Source organism: Acanthaster planci, linkage group LG13 (genome assembly GCF_054643075.1).
Source record: "Acanthaster planci isolate LZ-2023a linkage group LG13, COTS_SCS, whole genome shotgun sequence".
NCBI classification, from domain to species: Eukaryota; Metazoa; Echinodermata; class Asteroidea; order Valvatida; family Acanthasteridae; genus Acanthaster; species Acanthaster planci.
The window spans coordinates 11,346,068-11,365,929 of NC_141789.1; the positions used below are offsets into that span (position 1 = coordinate 11,346,068).

Sequence of the window (19,862 nt, forward strand, 5' to 3'; positions counted from 1 at the left end):
TGTCCATATACGCAGCATGTACATGTATGTACTTGTATGTATTGTAATACATGCAAGTTATTAAAACTGACTGATAAACATACATGTAAGCCATACTAGCACTGTACATGTACGTACAATATATACCTGTGCACACATGTATTAAAATATCCTGTACATGTACATATACCTGTACAAATGTGTAACATTACATGTGTTTCCTCTAATTGTGGGCTTCCCCTTGGAAGTTTCTGATCTGTCCCTCTTGTTCAGTAACAACATCTTTTGTGCTTCTGCAAATCCCCCTGACATTTCAATTACAAGCCAAATGTAATTTCAGTCACAATCACTTCTTCTTCCTGATAGCGGTGCTGTACATGTACAGTGCATGTAACATGTATAGTGTACAGACATGTATATGTACATGTACGTCGTACCTGTTCTATACAGTAGATGTAAATTACACGTAATGTAATTAATGACAGCACTGTCACGACACATGTGTGGTATAAAACATGAAAAACAAGTACAAATGCACAAAATTTTATCATCACGTTTAAAGTTTAACAAACTTGATGAAGCTGTAACAGTGATGTTCCCTTGGGAATTAAAAACTAACTATCATTTACCCAAACATCATGGTACCGGCTGGGTGCACAAATAAACATGGAATTTGTGAAAGACACTGAATGCTAACATTCACTCCCAGCCAACACACCATTCTATCCAAACTGCAAGCCTTTGCAATCATGCAGGCAGTGTACAATGTACATATACCAGGTACATGTTCTTGCTTCCATGTCAACCCATTAGCATTTGCACTATGATGTACATGTACCGCTATTTCACTGTACATTTTACATACGTACATATACCAGTGCTTATTAAGCATTGAATCCTAGAAATAATCAACGCACTGGTTCGAGTATGTACATGTACACATACTGTAGGGTGTTCAGGAAGGTTCCGGGAGAAGGTTGGACGGTTTGGGTAAAAATCCTCTTCATGTGCATTTATCATACATGTACAGTCTGTATATTTGTACATGTGTAATTCAAACTACTGTACATGTACGTTTACTATGTAAACGTACATGTATGCATGTACATGTACCGGTACAGTACATGTATGTATTTTGCAGCATGTTGGGATGCTTGACATGCACTGAGCAATAGTCAACACAAACAATGCCATTTGTTAGCTTTTACATATATGATGGTTCAAGAGTACATGTATGTTATGATCCAACATTTACGTACGTGTACCGGTACATGTATGTTGATGTTTGTGGACATTGCACGAGTTCATGTTTGTGGACATTGCACGAGTTCATGTTTGTGGACATTGCACGAGTTCATGTTTGTGGACATTGCACGAGTTCATGTTTGTGGATATTGCACGAGTTCATGTTTGTGGATATTGCACGAGTTCATGTTTGTGGACATTGCACGAGTTCAAGTTTGTGGACATTACATGAGTTCATGTTTGTGGACATTGCACGAGTTCATGTTTGTGGATATTGCATGAGTTCATGTTTGTGGATATTGCACGAGTTCATGTTTGTGGATATTGCACGAGTTCATGTTTGTGGACATTGCATGAGTTCATGTTTGTGGACATTGCACGAGTTCATGTTTGTGGATATTGCACGAGTTCATGTTTGTGGACATTGCACGAGTTCAAGTACCAGTACATTAGCCTTTTTGAAGAATGGCAGAAACATCAGAAGGTTACTATTTGAGGTGGGTAAATTTGGAACAGGCACAGAAGATTTGACCTAGGACAAACAGCATCCTCTTTTTGTATCCACCACATCAACAGGCTCATGGACTAGATTTCTTTTTTTTAAAATTCCAATCTGCACCATTCATCCTTGCAATGTACATACTCCCTAAGGTTGAGGTGATGCATGTACCCTGGTATGGAATAAAATGCTTCTATTTCTGACATAGTACATGCATATGTAGGGAATAAATTTCCTTCCATTGGAAATTTTACTTTCCAGTAGATTAGGGCACCCATTTTTAATTGTATGGTTCTTTCCTATTGACTGTATTTTTGGCTTCCAACCTAAAAAAAGATTTTTTTTTCTACCGACCCTGCAAAAAAAAATAAGTTGTGACAAAATACATGTACAAAAACAGCGCTGGAAATGGACGTGAGCCATATGATTTAGCCCAAACATCAAAGAAGTGACAGCCGAAATCCACAGAACAATTTCAATACCACATCACAACAAGGGGTACATATCATACCGCACCCAATGCACTGTCCAGCATAAACTGAGTGACATGTACATGTGCTATGCACTGATCAGCATACATGTACACTACACGTATGAACACAACGTCTTGACACTGACTCGAAAGAGCAGAGTTGCAATGTTGGCAGCGGCATGGTACCTGCAGCATTCCTTCCCATTTGACTTGTTAAAGTCAAGTGTTGTATTTTTCTTGCTACCGATAAGGGTAAAAACACAATATCCCACTAAAAATTCTACCTTTTTTATGAAATTGATTATTTTGTAACATATAAGAACATTGAGAATACAGAAAAGAACAAAACCTCCCACACACCACCCTACATCCTTGTTGGTAGCATTATCACCATAGTCACACTTGTCAGCTGTAGTTTAATAAATTGGTCTCGAGTTCTTGAAATTCAAATATTGTGAACTCACAGAATACCTCTTACATGTAAATGTACTGTACATGTACATGTAGTCCCCAACTAATACCCATGGAACTCGATATTAAAACAAGGGACAAGTATATGTACATGTATATACATGTATTGTGCACTTTGCCTGGTTTATTCAGTCATCTGTAGGCATGGTCAGGTAGGGGAGAACCGATTCTTTTTGGGGGGGGGCCTTTTTTCCAATGGATCAACCTTCCCTCAAGTTGAACAAGATAGGAGAACCACAGAATAAAAAAAGGGTGCCCTTACAATGTCAACTTGGACAGGATGACTACCAGTACCATGAAAATAAAATGACAAAGCCCTTGGGAGAGGGGTTTCTGTTTTCTCTTTCTACACCGTTTATTAAATGTGGGAACAGAGACACTTTTTAAATGAGATTGTGGCAAACCTCTCGCATCCTGGTTGGTTGACATAAGGCCATGCGCAGTTCACTAATTAACTACCGGTACATGTAGTACATGAGTTTGTGTCAGTGTACCGTAAATAACACCATGACATTGCACGCATGAATTCCAGAGAATAGTGCCCAGTCAAGCATCAACAGCGCGTTCCCACTTGAATTGGGAAAAGGTGGATCTTGATCCGGCGTTTTGGTGTGATCATTATCTTACCGCAATGAAACCGCAAGTCATGTGCCCACTTACACTTGATCCACCTTTTCGGACGGAAATGTCGAGCCTAAAAGGTCACTGAGTTCAATATCGTGCATGTGCTAGCTTGCTGAGCGCGCGCTCTGTGGCAGTGTTGCGTGCTGGGGCGGCATGCGTGTGACCCTGCGGTGTTTTGGGTGCAGGCTTCTACTGAAATGACGACCTTGAAACGGACCAAATGTTCAGCCTAGTACGTTGTCTCTTCAAACTTTGCTTCCGTTTTTGATACTCTGTTACACGCTGCAGGTTATACGCTAACACAGAATTAGTTTTTGAAGGAAAGCAAGTGAAATTACACAAATGAAAAAGGTTAAGAAACGGACGAATGTGCAACGAAAATTGTGAAAGGACTAGGTACACATCGCGGCATGCATGCATCGTGCATGCGTGGTGACACATTTTGCTGGCCCATAGTCAAGCAGTTGTTTATTGTGCATGCTGTGCACATTAAAAAACTCACATGAGCTACATGCCAAAAAGGTATTTCTTTGTCCATCAGACCACAAAAGTTTCGAGCCACTCGTGCACAGACAGATGTTAACAGGTCGAATTGCCGGATCACATCCACATTTTGCGTTCCCATCTGATCGTGATCCGCCAATTGCAGGATCTGATCCACCAATTGGGGGATCTGTATCCTGCTCCAGAGGAGGATCAAGAAAGGTAAATCTGATCCTGATCCACCTTATAACAGTTAGCATTCCCGCTACACACAATTGCCATATCTGATCCACCAATTGGGGGATCTGATCCGGCAATTTGGCAAAAGGTGGATCAGATCCCCCAATTGGTGGATCATGTGGGAACGGGCTGTAGTACTCAAAATTTATGACTGGTTACAGCACCCTCACATGACATGAATAGGAAACAGCGACTCAAACACTGAATCTACACGGAGGGAAACTAAACATGTCCCTTTAATTGTCGAATGACTCGTTGAATCACTTACATATACTGTAGTACTTGTACGGTTGAATTAAAACGGTTATAACACCCTTAAAAAAAATTATTTTTTTAATTTACATTTTAGACAAAGGTGTGTTACAAAACAATAAAAGGACTCTCATAATTCAGTCACATGTACACATACATGTCCATTACACTGTCCAGCACAATGCCAGTTCTACTGTATACCTTGATTGGCAGCGTGCATTCATGTACATGTACACTGTATGCATGAATATCAAGCCCAAAATACTCTCAGTGCTTGTTCACATGCTTGTACAATCACATACATGTACAAGTATAGGGTGCTCATACACTGTCTGCTAATGTGTAATACCCTATGTGTAGTTTTAATGAGTAATATTCTAAGTGAACATTATAAATTACATGTACATCTACTTAGGTCTGTATGGTTAGGTAATCTTTTATCTTTGAATCGCTATAGTCTGCAAAAATATCGATTAAAAAGCAAACAATATATTAGAAGGGTACATTTGGTATGAACAAATACATGTAGCAGGTGAGTGGGCAATATACCTACATGTACATGTACACGCATGAACTCTTTCATTTTAATATTTGTCTGATAACCCCAACCACACTAAATTCATGAAAATAGTGTGCAATTTTACACTGCACCAGGTCAGGGTCCAATTTCAAGGAGCTGCTTAACAGTACAAGCAGAAAAGTCATGCTTATTGTAACAAAAAAATTTGCTAACCTTAAGCACTAAATGTATTTCATAGCAGTGCTTGGTTTCATGGCGAGGCTGTGCTAACGGTTGCACATGCAGAGAGATTTCTAATGTTACATCACTAAGGTAAGCAAATGTTTCCTCTGAGGTTAGAGTGCCTTTTTATGTTTACTGCTTACCGTCTCCATGAAATACATGGGGCCTCTGTGAGCGTAAAATCCTGTGCTTAGCAGAAGACTACAAAATTGGGCCCAGGTGGCAAGTGTGAATCAGCAATGAGTAACATTTTCAAACAAAGGAAGGAAGAAATACACATATGTTTCACTCTCATTTCAAATACATGTAGGTAACATTCAACACTGGAGTGTTGGCCATGTCAGGGAGTGTGACAAAGCAAGGATTCTTGTTGACTGATTATTACATGTATGTACGTATTTATCTAATGACATCAAAATGATATCAGAAAAGTACACGCACATCTTGGTATCTGGAAACATAAGATTCATGTTTCTAGATACTAGACTGCATGGTAAGAATTCCATGCAAGGATATCATAAAATAAGGCCTGCGATTTTTCCCTGACGTGGCCTGAAGTAATAATTTATCAGCAATTTAGACATGTTAGAAAGCGATAAAAATCAAGATTTCATGTTAAATGCTACTGTCCCCATTTGGAGTAATTGCAGAATACCCTGCCACGCAAAAATACCCCATAAACTTCAATGGCTACGCAGTCGATCGAATGACGAAGTCCGTTTGCTATGCATTGGAGGTTGTCGAGCTCCTGGGCAAGGGCCCTAGTTTCCGTAAAGAAATTTTTCTTGCAATGTCTCAGCATGTGGCTGTGTGGAGCATCAAAGTCATTTTAGAGAACGAAGCATCCACTTCAATCATACACATCTCATCAATGGAAGGTCAAAAAATATTTAAGTCCAATGAGGGTTCCCGGGAGTGGCTACGGGAATATGGGGATTCGGAGACAGCCTCCAAAGGAATAATGTCGTGTCATGTAACGTAACCTGTATCGTGACATGAAACATAAACTGAATGGGGAAGATGGAAAAAATATCCAAGTCCAATGTGGATCCTGGGGAATGAATATGGGTATACGAAGTGTCTAACCTTTAGTCCAACGTTCCGAGAAGTGGCTACACAGATATTAAGATGGAGCTGTATGAGTGACCAGTCAAGCGTGACTCCGTATTCGGATACGAGGTGGACTAGATGAATGATGGGGTATTCTGCAATTGTGCCCACCATTCAGCCCTGGTTAGTGCTACAGTTTATGCCAATGAAATTGTTGAACAGTCAGTGACAGCTGAACCATCTAACTTTGATCCTTGTGCCGATTTCACATATCTCCCAAAATACGTAACGCTGAACCCTTACACATGACAGTTCTAAGCATTTAGCATTTCAAGGGACGAATGTGCACTGAAATATGTTTATGATGGTATGCTCAGTCAGAAAGAGTTCCATATATAGACAACACTAATTTTCCCTTAAAATGTTATGACGGCTATTAGGATGTGATAACCGTAATAATATTATATCCTAAACAGTGAAATTTAGCTAAGAAAATTCTGAAGCACCAGGTCCAAGCCTACTTAGGAAGAAAGTTGGTATTTCAGTCAAGTCTCACACTGGTTTGTGCACTGGGGCACCAAATGATCAAGTGCTGTCCATAGTGGAACTCTTTCCTTATGTGTGTACTACATCATACATGTATAGGACAACTGAAACACGGCCATTCCCTTGATGTCCTTCACATCATTGTGCATGCAACAGCATGAACAGCAAGGTTACTCATCGTGCACAACGTGCATGCAATGTAGCCCATCAATGCGGTATTTACATTACAATAACATGCATGTAGGCCTATGCAACGGGCCTAAGTACGTACGTGTATAGGCGACACAGCTTCACAATATTTTGATACGAAAACGCAACAAAATAACAACTAAAATTCCATCTTATCGTCCCATTTCCTGCAAATATATTAACCCACAGATACACGACGACATCTGTTCCTTACCAATATACGCAATGAGGTTTTTCCGGCCCCTCTCTAGTTCTTTTCTCAGCTGTTTTCGTTCATTGCCGCAGCGATTCGTTCCGCACGGAGTCGCCACTGCCATCTTGTGTACTAACGTGACGTCATCGGTGCTTCGGATGTGCGTGAAAAATAATAGGATGAGAAGTTCTACGCAGATGACGTTTTCAGGAAATGAGTGAGTGGACATACTAGCCTCCTCAATCTGCAGCCGATTTCACAAAATGGAACATCGTTATCACATTTGTATCGAATAGGGCCTATCGGTTTCATTTCCAGTTCTCGAGGTCACGATTTCTTTCACGGAAGTATTCCTTAACAAAATTAATTCTAGCAGATTATATATGCCTATATCCAACGAAATAGCATAAGCCGCAATTAAGTTACCAATGACTTGTTTTCATAGGCAAACTTAAACTTGTATAAAATTTCGACATGGTTCCTTTTTAGCTACATATCTCGGAAGAAGACTCTTAATTTATTCTCGAATTTCCTGTTGGAAGGAAAGGACAATACTCCAAAATGATGACCCATATCTAACATTTTCCCGGTTTTTCTTTATTGGCACAGTTCCGTTGAGCTCTCAACCCTAGGGACGCAGCTCGTTCACTCATAAAAGCTTCCGAAGCATAGAGCTGACTCGGAAACGAAATCTCGATCTGGAAAAAAACACGAGTTTGATCGAAGAACAAAGCAGCAAACAATGCAAACGCTTTACATATTGCCGCTCAGGAGCGGCCACTTATATCTTAACCCCACTGTGCTTCTCTGGTGCATGCTGGTCAAGGGCGATTTCGGCTGGTAGCTGCCAGGCGTGTGTCGTGACTGTTATAAATTAAATTCAATAAAAATCGACAGAGGGAAAACAAACACATAAGAACACAAAGGGGGGGGTTAAGAAGATAATAGATTTCTAGCTAACAATGGGCGCGCAAGTTCCGGGCGAACTGTGCAGTATTTCTGTGATATCTGGAGTAAATTCTGGCAGTAGGGAAGTTTGAAAACTACCACAAAAAGACGTTTTTTTCACCGTTTAAAATTAAGAGATGATCAACTGGCCCACCATCTAATCAAACGGTATATCCACAGGAGTTATACCTCTGAGTGTATTTTTTCTTGAGACTTGAGGAGGTCAAGGCATAATTTAGGCATGGTCCCAGAGGCGTATCCAGGAATTTTTCCAGTGGGCCGGCTCATTATTTTCCCCATGTTTTACCTTTTTGGTCTCAGAGTAAATAAGCACGGACGAATTGTGAATGCCCAGTATATTAACGGAGTCTCAATTTAGCTGATTCTCAAGTTTCATGATTGTCATTGACGAAAAAATTCACAATGGCTTCAGCAGATCAATAAAAAAACTCTTGACACTCGCTACATTGTATTTCCGCAAGAATGAGTTTTATTCCGGGATAAAATTACTTCTGCCGAGATAAACTTGGAGAATTGGTAGTGGGAACGGCAAGGGATCATTTTCACTAATAAAACACAATCCTTTGTCAAGGCACAGTGCCAGTGATGCACCTCGCTAAGTGCCCCAGACCTCCGAGTCTTGCCACTCAATTAAAAGCTAAACTATAACAGTGCATATAGCTGTGACATTAATACGTTTGCGGCAGCCACCCCCATACCCTTAGTGTAAGCATCCTGACTTCAAGGGCACAGCTTACCATCATTTCTCAACAATGCAAGCAAATCAACATAGGTAATTTCCTCAAGTTTCATAAACTGTCACACAATCGAGAAACAATTAATTTTTCAGTTACTTCCATTAGGTACTAGGATTTCTTGGAGGCAAAGTCACTTTTTTTATTCCAAGCTAAGAGAAGGTATTGAAATACTGTGCATGGTACTCAGAATGCAACGTGTTAAAAAGTGTGACCAGTAGAAACTTTCTGAGGAAACACTGAAAACTCCGTTAATTTTCTCACTCTCAAACACCGGGTTTTTTTGTTTTGTTTTTGTTTTGTTTTTTTGCTTTTTTTCAGTGACCTCACAATTACTGGCAGCAAGTCGAGACACCTTTGGGGTTTTTTGTTTTGTTTTTGTTTTGTTTTTGTTTGGTTGGTTGTTTTTTTTATTTTAGATGGAGGAGTTTGGTCACAATTTTGTCTCCAGTTGTCGATCAAGAAGTAACCAAATGTTCACAGAATTGCAAATGATACTTTGTATCAAGTAGCTGCACGTGTGTAGATAGAAAGATCACAAGATGATGCTTTCACTTAGGTTGCAAGAACTTAGAATATTTCCCCTCCGAAAAGTTGAAAATTGTAAGAAAAATCTGCTGAACCCCCCCACTGTGCACCCCCACAATTGTACAGATCATACAGTATTCATATACAAAATACCATGTTACAAAAATTCACATAATAAATATGACGCGTACTATACGTAATAGGCTAAAGCACTATATATATACAAAAATATACAAAGTTTCCCCCTATTCCAACTGATACCCTTTCCCCCTTAAATGAAAAGGATTACACTGAAATAAAGCAAATTACCCTCTCGTTATGGTTTGTACGTAAAAGAGGAAAGTGGTGCCACTAGCATCATTGCACACTTATAGGATGCTTAGAAATTGAGACGTTGCAGTCAAGTCCCTGCACGACGATTGCCAAGTCAGATGGTCTTAATCCAAGTCACAGACTATTCAAATGAACCTGTGACAAGAGGAATTCCTTTGTCGCCACTCACCCAGTTTAACGAAAGACCGGACTTGTGAAGGGTCTTATGACGGGGTCTTGTGACGGGACTTGTACAAAAGACTTGTGAAGGACTTAACTACAACACTGAGGAAAGGGCTGTTCTTGAATAAGTATATGGACTCCGCAGATGGTGCTAAATTGCATGGTTATGAGAGCCACGAGAAGGGTGACATGTATATATGTACCAACACTGGTGTGCTCATGCGAAAGGGGCCTGGGCCACGTCCAAAGTGCATGGCTGCAGCTGGCAATAACGGACTCATCTATGGCAACCAGTTTTAGCCGCCAGACTTTCACTTCCTTTGGCACTGGTATTGTTAGCCATTGGCAAGGAATTCAGACATGTGCAGTGTGAGCAATGAGAATTTTCACCTCAATGCTCACAAACCATTGGTGTCTTTTTTCACGTACATGTACATACAAGTTTAACACACCACAGCATGTCCAGGACAAAGATATCATTGAAGTGTACACAGCACTATTGTGCCTTTCCAACGCTTAGTGTGTCGTAATAATACAGTCCAAAGTATTCTGGCTACAATATTCAGCAATACCATTCCCATAAATCAACATTCTGACAAATTCAAATCCAGGAGGTGAAATTTAAGACAGCTCAACAGTCAACATGTGATTACTCAGTACAGCCCGAGGGATTCCTCTTTTTTAGAGAGCAGGTAACAGCTTTCATAAATGTACCTCATAACAGACAAAATGATGACCCTCTAAGACAAACCAGATTCTTAATCAATTGTTATTTACATACCTTTTTGTCAACAGCCAATTCTTAAAGTGTCTTAATATTCTGAGAGAGCAGATCTGACTCTGAAATTAAACAACTTAAACTCGTGGATCCCAGTGCTATTAAATAATGTATTTATTATACAATGAGACAATGAGATTTACAATTAGCAATCGAGGCAAACTACAGGTAGAGCTGTTTTGAGTCCGCAGGGGATGACTCCACCGGACAGTATGGACATTTGATTCTGTGAAAAAAAAATCGAAGAAACAAAGTTTCGTAAGTTAAGACAGTTGCAGCCACTTCAGCATGCAACGCTACACTCGGGGTGTTAGCAACACGAAATATGGCAAATCTGCCCAAACTATCTTGATCTGGTTTCTGAAATTGCACAAATCACACGTTCACACCAATTCCCTTAACAGTCCCAGTCCCAATGTCCAATAATAATGGCTGGAATGTGCCTGCAAAATCTTCCAAATCTGGGATCTGGGTGCCAGGATCCCGGTTTAAGTTTAAGACAAAACTCCCAGCTGGGAGAAGTTACAACCCTATTTACTAAGAGTGACAAATAATGAAACAAAGCTCTCACTTGTTTCCGTTGGTGAGTTTGTTGAGAGAGTCCCTGGAGATAGCGTGGCCGCACGACAGACGGACCGGAGGGTTAGTCTCCGATGTCTGTTGTCGTAGGATTGGGCAGGCGAAGATGGAATGGTAGCGGTGGTTCTCACCAAGATCAACTTCAATCTGATGGACGGGAAAGAAAGAAAGAAATTAACATTGAAGAATTCATTTAATTTAATTAACAAGCAGTACTTAAAACATGCACAAAGAGAAATAGGCTAATCAATATCTTACATTACTTTTAACCACTCCCTTCTGACATTCTTTCACATCTACCGTGAGATTTTCTGCAGAAGGATTCTGCAGGATTTAGGGATTGTGGTGCCCAGATGCCATGCACTTTGCATGGTGCTTGATGCCAGTGTTGTAGTCTAGATTATCACAAGACCAGTCACAAGACCAGACACTAGACCTGTCACAAGACCATTCACAAGACCAGTCACAAGACCAATCTCAAGACCATTCACAAGACCAGTCTCAAGACCATTCACAAGACCTGTCACAAGACCAATCTCAAGACCATTCACAAGACCAGTCTCAAGACCATTCACAAGACCTGTCACAAGACCATTCACAAGACCAGTCACAAGACCAATCTCAAGACCATTCACAAGACCAGTCACAAGACCATTCGCAAGACCATTTGCAAGACCTGTCACAAGACCAATCTCAAGACCATTCACAAGACCAGTCTCAAGACCATTCACAAGACCAGTCTCAAGACCATTCACAAGACGTGTCACAAGACCATTCACAAGACCAGTCTCAAGACCATTCACAAGACCAGTCTCAAGATCAGTTACCAGACCACTGAGTAACAGGGTGAACAATGACAAAGGGACACTTTTGCTGCTGATGACTTGAATTTTTTCAGTCTAGAGGTCGTGCGTTGGTCTTGTGGGATTTCGTGATGCTCTTAAGATATCTCAACAACAACACTGCACAATGCCCATTGAAGGTTCAATCACCAAGACTGATTTCCAGCACAGTGGAGGATTTGGGAGGAAACACGAAGGGTGCTAGCATAAATGTACGGGCAATTCAAATTAAAAGGATTCACTACTAACTGGTAGTTCATCTTTGGCGGTCCACACAACTTGGCACTGTCGTTGCTGCATAACCTGCCTGATGTTGAGCAGGGCTGGTAAGGCCACACAACCGGCTGATATACTGTGTGGAACAAGGGGACAACAGGTAATGAACTCTACACGTCAACAGGTGAGCATGCTTTTAACGCTGGCCCAATTAACAGCATGGACGGACCAGTCTTTCTCATGTAGAAAGCACAGTATGCGAGATCTGAGCGGGTGCACGGCCAATAACGTCAATGCGTGAGCACCAGCTCAACCCACATCAAGATTCTTGCCCAATATTGGTACTGAAATGAAGTTTGCGAGGGGTGTCACAGTGTCAAAAATCAGCTCCTGTGTCAGATTCAACAGATTCTAAGTTCTTTATGGTTATAAAGATAGGCTTTTCCCTCCACAAGCATAACGCACATATCAACAACTTCCCCCTCCCTACCCACACTGTAGGTCTTATGTCAGGGTGTGGTCATATTTTTTAAACCCCACGGTGGGGATATTTGTAACTCGAACAATTCTACCATTGGAAGAGTACATGGATAGGCAGCTCTAGGGGTGGGGATTTGTTATTTCTACAGTGCACGGGGGGGGGGCTACAAAGTACACCATATGCCAAGTACTGTCTCATAGGTTCAGAGAAAAAACTTACAAGCTTGACCTCATTCCAGACAGGCATTCCAGGGTCACACCAAACCAAATTACAAGCAAATTTTGAAATAAGTCTGGCAACAGTTTGACGTTTGAAACAATTAGGGGCAACCAGGCGTGCCAGCAGGCAAAAGATCGACACTTGAAGGCACTCAGAACACCAGAGCGACCTGGTTTCAGACACTGCTCTTTCCATGGGCGGAACCGAGTGTGCAAATGCACGTATTGAGTTCGTCTGTCTGAAACCAAAATTCAATTGGGTCGACCCGAGTCGCTCTGACACAAATGTGCCCGCTTATTAGTGTGACCATGGATGGAACATCAGTTGATCCTTTCACCTGAAGATTGGATTATTCCATTTTTTGGGTGTGGTCATACCATGTGTTGGGACATTATAATGCATGGCCCATGGTCAACGATCCACCATCAGATGATGTGGATTTATTAAGGCATAGTTCAATGAAATATAGCGGTACCCAAGTGACTCATCGGTCACATATTCAATGATTTTTACATTTTCCCGTTGCCAAAAAATTTGATCAACTGTGACTGGCATTCTGGCTTTGTTCCCTCAGGGTCCACTTGCCTGACTGTCAGAGGGCTTTCCACCGACAGGCCCAGCAGGGCGCAGGCGTCCTGTGTGAAGACGTCGCAGATGTCGTCCCACTGGATGGGGTCGAGGAGGTGAGAGTACGGCGTGTGCTCCAGGCCCTGGCGGATGAAGAGCAGGCTGCCCATCAACACCTGCAGCTCTGAAAGGCGTTGGGGAGAAAAACGTCAGCCACCCCGCATCCATCCAAAATCTACATCAAGGTTCAGTGTAAGTTTGGAGAATTCTGGCATAAAGCAGCCACGCCTCCGTTAATGAGCCAGGGACATACCCTGAGAGGACTTTTAGAGGAGGGGCTAAGGGGGAGGGGGAGAGAATCTCCATACCATCCTTGCCCCATTTCGACTTGTTCGGCTTCCCGAAATGCAAATTTACAAGTACAACGAATTGTGCAATTTTCAATGCAGTGTCCTGAAAATCTGAAGGTTTTAATTGTTGCTGTGTAGAAAACTGACAGTGCCAGCATTGAAGTTGCGACCATCTTAAGACCAGGCACGAGACCAGTCACATGACCAGTCACAGTTCACTTGAATAGCTTGTGACTTGAATTCAGACTGGCGGTCTTGCCTTGGTCTTGTAAATTGTGATGGTCTTGTGTGTCTTATGATGGTCTCAAGGGGGCCCGACTACAACACTGGACATGCTTCATGTGATGGGTTCAAATTTCAAAAACATATAAGACGTGGATGGGGCTAACTTCCTACCTAGGTTCAGGTAAAGGATCTTGGAAGATTCTGAGAAACTTGCCTAAGGACAACAGGATTAAGTTGCCTTTAATTTACAGTGTCGGTTTGTTTCATATCCACACCTGTTTTGCACTTTCAACTCCAATTTCAACGGACATTCTCCACACATTTATGCATGTGGACACAAAGGTCACTGAAAACGTATCTAAAGAAAAGCACCCTCAATGTGTGACAGTAGCAAAGTCCTTCAGGCATGCAACTTGGACTTTGACAAAAAAAAACAAGGAAATCTCTGTCTTTACAAGACTTTGTACAGGGTTTTTCAAGTTTTAATGGCAGGAGTGTGAAGTGAAAAATGAGGAAATCAGTTGATCCGAGGAAAAGTTGCATGCCTGGTCCTTCCAGGGGGTTGATTTTTCAAATTGTTACCCTTGATGAGCATGTCACGAGTGGATTCATCAAGACCTGAATTTGCCAGAGTCTCGGCATGTTCTCTGCGCCATACCAACCTTTAGCATGCCCCTGAGCGAACCGGGAGAAGCTCTTGGCAAAGGCCAGCGCCTCCTGTTGCTTGGCGCTGCCATGGCTGATGAGCTCGATGAAGCGTAACCGGTGGAGCTTGAACTCTAACGAGCTGTTCTGGGCTTGGAGCTGCTCCCTGTGTCTAGCGGCCCAACTGAGCATGACCAAAATCCAAAGAACAAAAAATTATTCTGAACTTAGAAAACTGTAATCTGGCTAAAGTTTGCCTGTTGACTCTTGCCTTACCAGAGTGATGAAATTAGCTCAACTGTCAAACAGTAATTTTACAAGAGCTCATCAAAGCAACCAAACCCATCCTTGAAGGAGATTGACGTGAGTATCTCAACAAGGAAGAGAAAAATTGGAGAATGTATAAGCTCCTCGAAATCCATATGTGGCTTGACACTCATTCACCACAGATGCACAGTAAAGATCAACTGGCACTAGACTGCCAATTTCACGTTTTCTACTATTTTCCGTGACAAACACTCTTGGTTTGGGGAAGAACAGTGACAAGGGCAGGTACAATACTGACTAGTTGTTGCAAAGAGACAATCTTTGCAAAGAGTCCATTCCTGCACCAAAGGGTGTATTTTGCCAATCATGGATCTCACCAGAGCAGTACCTAAGCCCTTATGCTGTAACATGCTTGATGTACACAGTCAGATTTTGACAGACTTTGGTGGGATTGAAAGGTTGAGCTGAGCCATGCATCTTACAAATTTCAAGTAGCAAGAACGTGATACCAGTTTGCTTCACAGTGGAGGATTGTGGAGATTCAGAGGGGCTCCTTCCAGAAATGACCTGGCAGTTAGGGTCAATATCCTTGTATCAGTACCACTGTTTGGACGTGAATGCATACTCACGCCATTGCTGGCCCAAGATCCTTTCGCTTCAGAGCCTCCAGGATCTGGTTGATCTCGATGAAGGGTTCCTTGGCTGAGTCTAACATGTCTAGTCCAGCCTCCTGAGTAGTTAAACAGACACAAAAGAAGAAAACTCAATACGCAATGGTTTGACAATGCATGAACAAAATGAATGACTGAATGATTACTCCACACGATTGTTTAAGCCTGCACATCGGGGACTTGCAGACGACTCCATCACAAGCCCCTTCCACCAGCCTGGTCACAACTGTGGCAGTACAAAGAAAAACAAAGTCCGGATTTTGTCACAGTTCATTGGAACAGTTTAATCGCTTGACTTAAGACTGAAGCACTTGTGAAGGACTAGTGATGGACTTGCAGGGAGTTGGGAAGACTTATGATGAACTCATATACAACTCCATCTATATCAGCGCACGCACAAGCACTTGTTAATACAGAAGTGAAAATGAGTTGGAGAGGGAGTAAAGTTCAGACAAGCATATGAGTTTGAGTCTGAGTCTATGCATCGCTGGAACAGTTAAAATTAACGGGTTGATAAGTTGGGATATGACCACCGTGCATTTGGAAAACCCGTGCAAGCTGTAAGGGCTGCTATTTGGAACTACATATACACAAAGTATCAAGTAGTGACAAACAGGAGGAGTGATGAAAAATTCTACAGAATACTGGCGTCATTTTGTCAGTTAGGTTTACCAAACCAGGTGCTCAAACGATTGAAGTTCAAAACTCAATCTGGAAAAAAATCTGCAAAAAAAAAAAAGGGCGAAGCTAGATTTCTCTGCAGTGTAATTACAAACACCACTAACGGCACAGGTCACAAAAATACACACTGGGAAAACAGACTATCTTGTACATGAGTGTCATTACAATGTCAATATTTAAGGCCAGTTTTATAATACTCCCGGGGTCAGTGCAATGTTGCCAGTGCTTGAATGAACGAGCTAATGCCAAGCAGCCAATCCGCAACCCACCTCAGTCAGATTCTCTGCTATGTCCAGCATGCCCTGCCGTAAAAAGTGCTCACAGATGACTTCGTTCAGCAGTCGCATCCTGTCCGGCGACTCAAACGTCTGCTCGGAGTTTAGCTGGATCAGCTCACTGGTGAAATTCTGGACAGAAAACAGAGAGGAATAAGAGTTCTCTCACAAATAGGTTTCACCTGACGATTGAGTTACATTTTCTCTGATATCGTTGCAGTGCTGGGCCTTCCATAGTTGTTTTGTTGGTATCTTGCAGTCATTTGACACCAACTTAACAAAAATCGGCCGTACCAGTCTGAAGAAATTTCCATTTTTCCAAGACAGTATACCAAAAATGTTAACTATTCCCATAATTTACATATATGCTCAGTGCAAGGGCTGACGTGTTTGAGCGTAACTATAACAAGCAAAGCCCTTGATGAACTGAACTGCAACTTCACTGACGCACACATAACGGAGGTCTTTACATGCTGGCTAAGTTTCAAAAAGATTGGTCATACGACAGCCAAGATATCAAGGGGGGGAATAAAAGCTCCCCCCAAGACTTTGAGAAAGACCATAAAACACCAAAAGCTGACTCTAGCTAGTACTCCAGTGACTGTTTGACCCCTGTCTTGGAGTTGAGCCAGCTGATGTGTCTCACGCCAACTTGGGGGTGACCCAGGGGACAGGACCCACCTTGTCTATCACCTTGCCAATCTTGGAGACGCTGCTGTGGATGTCCTTATGCTCATTGCTCACCCGGGTCAGGATATCTTTGGTTCTGTTCTGGGCCGAGCCAAGAATCAGTTGATGCACTCGGTTCAACTCTGTGTGGTGATCAGCTGTAACAGAAAAATAAGGGCCAAATTTTTCTAAAACTGTTGTTAACAATTAGAGTATCGACGCTGAATCATGGTGAGTCATTTTGCTCCTGAAAGCAGTGCTCCCGTTGGACATTTTCGGTGAACCTATCTTGTTTAGCAGATGAGTAGAATTACAAGTTTGAGTTCAATTTGAACAGAGACAGAAGTAACCCTAACCCTCGCAAATCCTCCAAAATCCTTTTCTGCAAAGTGGAAGAATTCGGAGGATTCAGGATGTACGACAAAAGTGCAGGCTGACTTCGAAGGATGCCATATGTGAAGGTAATGGATTAGACCTTATGTTGTTTGTGCTTAGTCAAGCACAAACTCAGCCTGATATTTCTTTTGAATCAACTGCACAGCTCAAGAGTACCATTCACACTGCCTCAACACAATGACAGGAATTGCCGGAGGATTTTGAAGGATTCAGGCAGTTAGGCACACCTCCAAATGACGTTTTCAAGAAATTTTGGAGGATTTGGGCTGAATGTAATTTTTTCATGTTGAAAATCAGAGAATTTTGGAGGATTCAGGATGGTTCCTAGTAAAAGGGCCCAGGGGGTTAGGGTTAATGGCACTGTAACGCACATGTAAAAAGAAACTTCAGATCAGTTTGAAGCTAAGCTTCATTAGTTCTTCCATTTTCGTAAGTGTAATCATTTTTGGCACATTCGTCACTCGCAGAGCACTCATAGTTTAGCGTCAACATGTAGAGCTGGCAGCGGCAGCAGTGCACTCTGGTTCGCATTCAGTTCTCATGAATCTAAGTTCCCAACATTGTACATTTACCTAGCTAAGCAAGAGAAGTATACAATTACAGTGCAATGTCTTCGGCTTCTGCAATATGATTATATCAACATATGAATTGCCAAGTTAAGTCCCGTGTTTCACTCACAATTTCCTTCCAGATCTGACTGAGAATATTTCAAAAAGTTCACTCCTACCATGCAAATATCTTTTTATTAGCATCAATGTAGTTTTACTCATATTGTACAATCAGTAACAACTTGCTATGGCCTTGTGGTCTAGACACTGGTGCAGATGTCAAGGCAATTAACCCAACCTACATGTACATGACCTAGGGAATGGAAACATGGTGAGGCAGTCTAGCAGTGGAGGAAGGAGGGACAGACAGTGGTACGATGAAGGGGAGAGAAGACAGAAGACCTGAATGGAAGTGGAAGTGGGGACATTGATTTTTTTATTCCAAAAGTCCCACTTCCCTTTTTTAAAAAATTCCCCACCCCCAACCACTTACCCTACACTGTACCACCTACATTCGACCAAGGCACTCCAAAAACATGAAAAACATATTCCTATTTTTAATTATTCTTAATATTTTCAAATCTTACAAACTATTCTTCAAACTGGAATGGGTATTAAAAAAGGAGGGTATTTAGTATTTAAGTAAAATCTTTTCTAATTTAGTACCATATTTAATAGTATTTGTCAATTGAGAATATTTTTTAGATGCATTGGTGGCATGGTGACAGCACATGTTGACGGTACAAGTATGTCATATGAGGGGAGAAGACTGGTACCAACTGTACTATTACTATTACTGAGTACGACAGTCATGACAGTACTACGTCCAATAGGCTACTGCTACTTAGGCCTACAACATACAGCAGTCAGCTCTTGGTACTTGGTAATAGTTTCCTCCTGAAACATCCTCTAGGGATCTTGACTAGGAGGTCAGCACTGTACATAACATTGCTGAAGTACCAAAAAGCCATAGAGAAAAAGAAGGAACCAGAATATTCGATTCAGGCTCCATTTCTTTTTTTCACTTTTGTGCAGACTTGGCCTAAGTCAAGTAAGTTACCCTGCAATAACCAGTTATCATGAATTAGTTGCAACGACCTTTTTTATGTTACACCATCACTTTGACCATACTTTGACATTCGAGCAACGAGAAAATGTTGTGTTTTTTTTCAATGAATCTCACCAGCTGACAATTCATGCTTGATGTTATTCAAACTGTCAATCAGCTCCTCCAATGTACGGGCGGAGTGAGTTTTGATTCCCTCAAATTTCCCAAGAACTTTATCGACTTCTTTTTGCACGCTCAGACAAGCGTCCATGTTGCCTGTTTCCTTCTTTTGTTCATCGCAAACGTACGTAACTTCCGGTTAGAAAAAAAATCTAACAAGAGATTTGCGATAGCGCCCTCTATAATAATACACAGGTAAGACCCACAATCAGAAGTGCAACAGTAGGCCTACAACCCGTAGCGCGATCGTGAGCGTTTTGTTATCAAATGGGATCAAAAACTTTTGATCCCATTAAAAAAACTTGTGGAAAGCATTTTTATAAACTTTAATATGCTCCCGGGCTACACATGAATGAAATTAAAGAACCAGCTTAGTGCAGCTGCCAAGGCTATGAACAATATTTTGCAAAATCATTTTCCTTTGCCCGAGTGCGGTAGGACTTATATTAACTTACAAAACTTAATGCCCCAAATTCTAATTCCTTGGGCATGCATTTTCGTCTGCCGGTTGAGC

General features: G+C 41.6%; 2 protein-coding genes across 3 annotated transcripts in view; both read right to left on the bottom strand.

Annotated features, from left to right (window-relative positions):
• The window catches only part of LOC110983065 (ligand-dependent nuclear receptor corepressor-like protein), a 28,490-nt gene extending 21,341 nt beyond the window's left edge, over positions 1-7,149 (bottom strand). For both annotated transcript variants that reach the window (XR_015427564.1, XM_022241978.2), the window contains exon 1: positions 7,007-7,149. Coding sequence is in view for 1 of the 2 variants with exons in the window: in XM_022241978.2 (XP_022097670.2) it covers positions 7,007-7,109 (103 nt within the window). In the remaining variant the exon portion in view is untranslated. The remainder of the gene's footprint in view (positions 1-7,006) is intronic.
• A 1,251-nt stretch (positions 7,150-8,400) lies between these two features.
• LOC110983105 (E3 ubiquitin-protein ligase RMND5A-like) lies at positions 8,401-19,472 on the bottom strand. The gene is made up of 9 exons (XM_022242061.2): positions 19,304-19,472; positions 17,189-17,334; positions 16,502-16,639; positions 15,510-15,610; positions 14,631-14,797; positions 13,412-13,577; positions 12,160-12,262; positions 11,061-11,215; positions 8,401-10,715 (listed from the first exon to the last, which is right to left on the bottom strand). The coding sequence occupies exons 1-9, from the start codon at positions 19,437-19,439 to the stop codon at positions 10,652-10,654; spliced, it is 1,176 nt and encodes a 391-aa protein (XP_022097753.1). The 5' UTR covers positions 19,440-19,472; the 3' UTR covers positions 8,401-10,651.
• Between the last annotated feature and the right edge of the window lie 390 nt (positions 19,473-19,862).

Coding starts and splice junctions, on each gene's coding strand:
- LOC110983105 (XM_022242061.2), bottom strand. CDS start 19,439: ATGGACGCTTGTCTGAGCGTGCAAAAAGAAGTCGATAAAGTTCTTGGG. Junction 14,798..15,509: donor GATCTTGGGCCAGCAATGGC/GTGAGTATGCAT, acceptor GGTCATGCTCAG/TTGGGCCGCTAGACACAGGG. Junction 11,216..12,159: donor CCGCCAAAGATGAACTACCA/GTTAGTAGTGAA, acceptor CCCGTCCATCAG/ATTGAAGTTGATCTTGGTGA.